Source organism: Parus major, chromosome 13 (assembly GCF_001522545.3).
Source record: "Parus major isolate Abel chromosome 13, Parus_major1.1, whole genome shotgun sequence".
NCBI classification, from domain to species: Eukaryota; Metazoa; Chordata; class Aves; order Passeriformes; family Paridae; genus Parus; species Parus major.
The window spans coordinates 3156049-3162635 of NC_031782.1; the positions used below are offsets into that span (position 1 = coordinate 3156049).

At 66.3% G+C, this 6587-nt stretch overlaps 2 protein-coding genes across 3 annotated transcripts in view; one reads left to right on the top strand and one right to left on the bottom strand.

Annotated features, from left to right (window-relative positions):
- Nucleotides 1–167: 167 nt before the first annotated feature.
- Nucleotides 168–1521, top strand: NHP2 (NHP2 ribonucleoprotein). The gene is made up of 4 exons (XM_015641532.3): nucleotides 168–343; nucleotides 449–518; nucleotides 590–695; nucleotides 1263–1521. The coding sequence occupies exons 1-4, from the start codon at nucleotides 196–198 to the stop codon at nucleotides 1386–1388; spliced, it is 450 nt and encodes a 149-aa protein (XP_015497018.1). The 5' UTR covers nucleotides 168–195; the 3' UTR covers nucleotides 1389–1521.
- Nucleotides 1522–1757: 236 nt separating this feature from the next.
- N4BP3 (NEDD4 binding protein 3) overlaps nucleotides 1758–6587 on the bottom strand; it is a 5663-nt gene continuing 833 nt past the window's right edge. The window contains exons 2-5 of one of the 2 annotated variants that reach the window (XM_015641465.3): nucleotides 4580–5023; nucleotides 3851–4405; nucleotides 3403–3660; nucleotides 1758–3193 (exon numbers count right to left, since the gene is read on the bottom strand). In XM_015641465.3, the coding sequence (XP_015496951.1) occupies nucleotides 2621–3193; nucleotides 3403–3660; nucleotides 3851–4405; nucleotides 4580–4993 (1800 nt within the window). In that variant the 5' untranslated portion in view covers nucleotides 4994–5023 and the 3' untranslated portion in view covers nucleotides 1758–2620. Of the gene's footprint in view, nucleotides 3194–3402; nucleotides 3661–3850; nucleotides 4406–4579; nucleotides 5118–6587 lie in introns of those variants that run through there. The other variant, XM_015641464.3, reaches the window with a different exon arrangement.

Below are 6587 nucleotides of genomic sequence, written 5' to 3' on the forward strand. Positions count from 1 at the left end.
GGGACCGGGGCCGGGAAACGCGGGACGGAGCGCGTGGCCGGGAGTCGGTACCAACGCTGCTTGCCATTGGCCGTCCCGGCTGTCTGTCAGTGCCAGCGCGGTTGCCGATTGGCTGGCGGCGAGCTAGCGGGGGTGTGTCCCGCCCGCGGCGCGGCGCGGCGAGGGCCCCGGAAGCGGAAGCGGCGTGGTGCGGCCATGGCGCGGGACAAGCCGGAGGAGGCGGCCGAGGCGGAGGCGGCACCGGAGCTCTCGTACCGGGAGCAGCTCGATTTCCTGAACCCCATCGCGCAGCCTCTCGCGTCCCGCAAGCTCACGCGAAAGCTCCTCAAGTGCATCAGGAAAGGTCTGGCGGCGGCGGCATGGGTGGGGAGGGCCCGGGGCATGGCTGCGGCGCGGGCCCCCACGCTGCGGTTCTCGCTCAGCCCCTCACGCCGCGGTTCTCTTGCAGCGACCAAGCAGAAGCAGGTCCGGCGCGGGGTGAAAGAGGTGCAGAAGTTCATCAACAAGGGCGAGAAGGGGTAAGTGCTGCCCTGGCCCCTTGGCCCGGCACGGCCCCTTGGCCCGGCCGCTGACACGGCTCTCCCTGCAGGATCACGGTGCTGGCCGGAGACACGATGCCCATCGATGTCTACTGCCACATCCCCATCATGTGCGAGGACAGGAGCCTCCCGTACGCATACGTCCCTTCCAAAACGGTGAGTGCTGGGGCTGGGGAGGAACCAGCCCTGCTGATGAGGAAGCCGGTGAGGAGCCCAGGCTGTGACCGGAGCCTTCCCGGGGAGATGCAGATCCGGTGCCCAAATAGAGAACTCGGTGCTTGTCCCTGACTAAGGCACAGAAGGGACAGGGGGAAAGTGTAGGAGTGGGATCACAGAACTGTTTCCTGCAGCTGCTCCGGGACAAAGCCAGCACATCTTTTCCAGGCTACTCTAAGGTGGGATCGGCTCTTTTGTAGACAGGGAGTTAGAGGGGCAGTCGGTGTCTTTGGAGCTTCAGCCCTGGTGCAGACAGCTCTGCAGACCCAGTCTGGGGAAGAATTGTGGCACATGAGCCAGGTGCCAGTCCCTTCTGCCACCCCAGTTTGCAGCTTGTAGGAGACAAGCTGGGAAAAAGGTTCATGAACCCAGGAGGAGTGCAGAGGGCTTGGGGTGATGGTCTGGACAGGCAGAGCTTCCCTGCATTAAACCAGGGCCCACAGTGAGCTGGTCCCGAGCTCTCACCTCAGGGACCTGGCGTCCCATGGCCTCCCTCTGCTCCCGCAGGACCTGGGAGCTGCAGCCGGCTCCAAGCGCCCGACCTGTGTCATCATGATCAAGCCCCACGAGGAGTACCAGGAGGCCTACGACGAGTGCCTGGAGGAGGTGTTGGCCCTTCCCCTGCCGCTGTGAAGAGCCGGGCCCGGGCTGTGCCCTGCGGGTCCCTGTCCCTCTGCCCGGGGGCTGTTTTGGGGGACTCTGCCGAGAGGACTGAAGGGGGGATGCTGAGCACTGTGGGGTGAATAAAGGTGGCTGTGGGTTTGTACAGCGTGGTGCTGGTGCTCGGGACGAGGGCTGGAGGGTTCCACGGCTGGGTTAAACCACAGAGGAGGCGGGGATGAGCCCGCTGGCCCCGCAGTGACTCAGGGCGATGTCCCGCCCGCTTGCTCTGCCCAGCCCGACGCAGCAGCTCTGGGGCGGGTGCTGGGCAGGCCCAGGCCGGCCCCACACCATCCCCCTCACCCCGAGAGCCCCCCGACCCCGAGAGAAGCAGAGCAGAGGCCAGGGGAGAGAAATGCGGGTTTATTGCAGGAACGGGGCGTGGAGCCGGGCTCGGCCTTCACCTGGCTCTGTTACACACATAGAGCAGAGCTCCTTCCTTCCTTCCAGCACCTCTGAGCTCCCCCTGCTCCCCTGCGAGGGGGGATCCCAGCCTCTTCCCCAGCTCAGGCACATGCCCCAGTCCCCTCTCCCACCCCAGTTCCTCCCAGTGTGGCAGAGCACCAGTTCCCATCCTTCCTTGCACAAGGCACTCCCCCATCTCAGCCTGAAGAAAGCTGCACCGACCACCTCCATTGCAGAGCAGCTCCACACCAGGGACATGAGAAGCCCCAGCAGAGGTGCTGGGACAGCTGCCCCCTCCCAGCAGCACCAGAACTCTTCAGGGTTTCCTCCTCGGCCTCCCCAGTGGCAGCACCAGCTCCAGGGCCCTGCTGACGAGGCAGCCACTGCAACCCCCACAGCAAGGCAGTGGGGCAGGGGACAGGGCTTAAGCTTCTCCTCACAAGACATTAAGTTACTGGGTTGTAGGAACAGGGGCAGCAGAGCAGGAGGGACAGGGAATGTCTCACAGGGTGCTTGGTTTCTGCCCCCATGGCAGAAGGAATCACAGGGCAAATGCTCCTGAAGTCAGAGCACGGGGCACATGCAAGACCCCCACCCTGGCACAGATGACCCCCCCGCCCTCCAGAGACCCTCGCCAGAAGGGCCTGAAGTGCTGCAAGAAGGAAAAGCTCCCCTGTGGCAATCGGTCCTTCAGCCCAGGGCAGCGCTGAGCGGGGCCAGTCCTTGTGCACACCCTGAGATCGTCCCTTTGCAGCAGCAAGAGATCTTCCCCCTTCTCAGTCCCACTGGCATTCTGCTCCTCAAATCTTGGAGGACTCCACCCGCTCGATCCAGGGCGAGTCGATCCTGACATCCCTGGGCTCCGCCCGCAGCTGCCGCAGCTCTCGCTCCAGCGCCTGGCTCCGGTGGTACATCTCCATGTAGCTGGCCTGGAGCTCCCGCTGGTACCGCAGCACCTTCTCCTTCTCCTCCTGCCACGTTTTCCTCTCCAGCTCAAAGTTCACAGCCTGCAGCTGGCCCTGACGCCGCTCCCGCAGCAGCTCTGCCCACAGCCACTCCACCTGCCGCTCCAGGGGCTCCGCCGAGTCGCTCTGGAGGCCCCGGCACTTGGAGTCATCAGTTTCGCAGCCAGGGAAGTCCTGGCACGATGGCATGGGGTCATCGCCCAGAGGCAGCGAGGTGCTGGGCTCTGGGGGGCTCTGGAAGGAGTCTGCCAGCTGTGCCAGCTGGGAGTCCCTGGCCTGGACCTCCGCCTTGGCCTCCCGCAGCTGCGTCTTCAGGCTGAAGATCTCCCCCAGCTTCTGAGCCATCTCCTCCTGGGTGTCCCGGAGCTGCTGCTTCAGCAGGGAGATCTCCGCTGCTTTCTGGCACACCTGCAGGGCACGGGCGAGTGGTGAGGAAGGACTGGGGGAGCAGGACACCAAGGGTGGCAGCATCCCAGGTTATCCTGGGAGACCATAAACACCACACGTAGCTCATCCCTCCCATACTGTGACCCCGAGCGAAACCAGAGCAGGGAACTGCTGCCCCCATCCTGGTGCCACAGCCAGGAGGGTGGCAACGAGGAAGGAAGGGGACTCACCTCCCACTTGGTTTCCTCCAGTTTAGGGCTGCCATGCTCGCCCTGGGACTGCCGGAGCTTGGTCTCCTCACACTGGCACTGCTGCAGGCTCAGCTCCTCCTGCAGCCGCTTCTTCTCCTGCTGTGCCTTGTAGAGCTGCAGCTGCAGCGCCCGCTGCCCGCGCTGCGCCTGCTGCATCACCTGCTGCAGCCGGGCCATGTACATCTGCTTCAGGTCCTCCAGCTCGTCCAGCCACAGCCTCTGCTTGTCCTCAAATGCCTGCCAGCACAGGTGGACACTGGTGAGAGGCTGTAGCCCCAGGAGGGACCCCAAGAGGTCCCGTGATGTTTGATCCTCCCAATCTTGGGCATTCCAAGCCCATCACCCACCACAGCAGCTCCTTCACTGCTCCTTCCATCTCCACATCCCTGCCCGGGGCACCCAGCTCTGCCCCAGCCCCACGGCTCACCTGTGTGAAGGGGTCTTCAGTCTCGCTGAGGCTCCTCTTGAGCTGCCGCAGCTCCCCTCCCGTCTCCTGCAGCCGGTCCTCCAGCTGCTTCACCGCGTCCTCCAGTGAGTAGGAGAACTCGTACGGCGGCGGGGGCTCGCCGGGGCTCTGCAGCCTGCTCAGGGTGGCCATGCTTTTACAGGACAGGGGCATCTTCTCAGGGGCCAGAGTATCCCTGGGGCTCCGGGAAACCCTGTCCAAGGAGCCCCCAATGTGGTTGATGTGGCCCATGGAGGCGCTGAACTGGCTCTGGGCAGGCTTGAGGCGGGAGCCATAGGACGGGAAGCTCTGGATGGAGTTGTGGCTGGAGTCAGAGGCCTCATCCAGGCTGATGGCGTGGAGCAGGTGGGTGCGGAGCGGGCCGTGCTGCGGGGCCGCTGTGCTGCTTTGCGACAGCAGCGTGTGCAGGCTCCCATTGCTCTTGGACAACTTCTGCCCCTTGGACGAGGACAGGCCCTGCATGGAGACCAGCCCCTTCCCAGCCACTGCCTTGAAGGCCGAGGGCCTGATACGGCACTGAAAAACAAGAGCAAGGTCAAGCATGAGCCTCTAGAGCCAGAGAGAACCCCCACGCTTCCAGCTTCATATCCCTGAACATCCTCAAATCCCCAGATCCCATCCAGGAGGGTGCAGATCATCCTGCTCCATCCTCTGACAGACCAGGACATATTTCAGACCTCACAGCCTCACCTTGTCGAAGCGGCCCCGCTCCGGCAGGGAGCTCTTGGAGAAGTCGGCCCCACGGTGATGCTCGCGGGAGCAGCGCTCGGGGGACCGGTTCTCGCGGTCACTCTCGTAGTCCCGCTTGTAGCAGGCGCCCGATGTCTGGTGCTTCCGCTCCGCCCGCATCTCCTTCTTGGCCCCGTGCAGGTACCCAAAGAGCTCCCGCTGGTTCGGGCCCTTGCGCAGCAACCCGTCGGGCTGCCGGAGTCCCCGCGAGCCGCCCAGCGGGGCCCGCAGCTCCAGGGGGGACAGATCCTGCTTCTCCACCAGGCTGCCCACACTGCCCATGCTGCCAACGACGCCGACGGGCTCCGAGGAGAGGTAGGTGCCGAGGACACGGGTGTCGGGCTCACAGGTCACAGGACCCTGTGCTGCTGCCATGGAGAATTAGAGAAAAGCCCAGAACCAGCACTGCCAAGGAAGAGACACAGTCAGCGATGCCAGGACACACCCCCGGCACCCCCTTTCCCAGCCGGCCCCCAGAGCCCACATGGGCTCCTGGCACCGGGATGGATCTGCCATCTCCCGTGCAGCTTCCCGGGGGACAGGGCACAGCACGCACGGGGCGGGGGCTCCCCGCCGCTGCCCCCACCACGGTGCAGCGCCTCCTCCCACACCCAGCCCCACCTCCCGCCCGCGGCCGGGGCCGGGGCCGCCACCAGCACAGGAGAACAGGCACCTGCCGCCCAGCCAGGCGGGCGAGTTCCAGAGCCGGCAGCACCTGCCCGGGCCTGGCGCCAGCCCCGGCCCGGCGGCACCCAACCTCCCCGCCGGGACCTCCGGCTCCGGCCACCCTCTGGAGCCCTCCCCAAAATGCCCCTGGGGATGCCCATCAGCTTGGCCTCCCCGGGGCGCGCACGGGATGGGCACGTCTGCGGCACCACGGGGACATTCCCGCACAGCTCCCGCAGCTCGCACGGCCCCATCCATCCATCCATCCACAGGCATTCCCTCCCCAGCAGCGGGCAGGGACCAGGCGGACACAGCCCAGCTGCTGCGTGCGTGCCGGGGACCCCGTGGCCGGACATGGCGTGAGGGCGGTGGGAAGGGGCAGGATGCTGACGGGACAATGCAGCTTCCTGCGCAGGTGGCCGGGGGAGGAAGGATGAGAGGATGCCTTTGGCCTCGGCTCTGGCTCCCTGGCGCTAGGGAGGGGACGATGGCCTCACACCAGTGCAGGGGACAAAGAGAGCGTGGCAGGGGCGAGGCAGAGCCCCCAGCACCGCTCCCAGCCTCGCCGAGGGCTCCGGGGCCGGGTTACACCCAGGAAGCTGCCCTGGTTCTCAGCACCACGCGCCGGGTAAACAAACACCCCGCTTTTAATTGCTGCCACGCACAAACCTGTCTGACAGCTCCCGGCCTGCGCTGTCACCTCCCTCTGCGAGCCCAACACCTGCTCCGGGCACCGGCACCCCATGAAGGGCAGCAGGGATGGACCCCCTGCGAGGATCCGGGCTGCCTGCGGTGCCACCGGGCGTGCACGGGCACAGGGATCGTGGATGTCCCCACGGTGGTGGGGAGGGGGCCGTGGATGCACATCCAGCCCCCGGCATTGGGGAGCAGCTCGGCCGAGCCCCGCAGCGGCTCCTCCCGGCACAGGCGGCCGAGGAAGTAGGTCAGGTTGTGGGAGGTTTGGGAAACGCCGGGGGAGCCCGAAGGTGTCCTGCCCGCGGCAGGGAGGGGATCACCCTCCAGGCGGCAAAACACCGGTCCGGCCAGCCTGGCTCCTTCGCGATCTGCTCCCAGTCCCAGCCGTGCCCGGGCAGGATACAGCCACAAACCTTTTCCCATTCCCATTCCCACCCGGGAGGGAACGGCAGGGTTGGAGGGAGGCGAGCGCGGGTCCCCGCGGAGCCCCCTCCGCGCCTCCCCGCAGCCCCGCCGGAATTTCCGGCACGGAGAAGGCGGAGGGGGCACTCGGTGCCCGGGGCCGAGCCCGGGACAAAGCCCCGCTGGCCGCAGCGCAGCGGGGCAG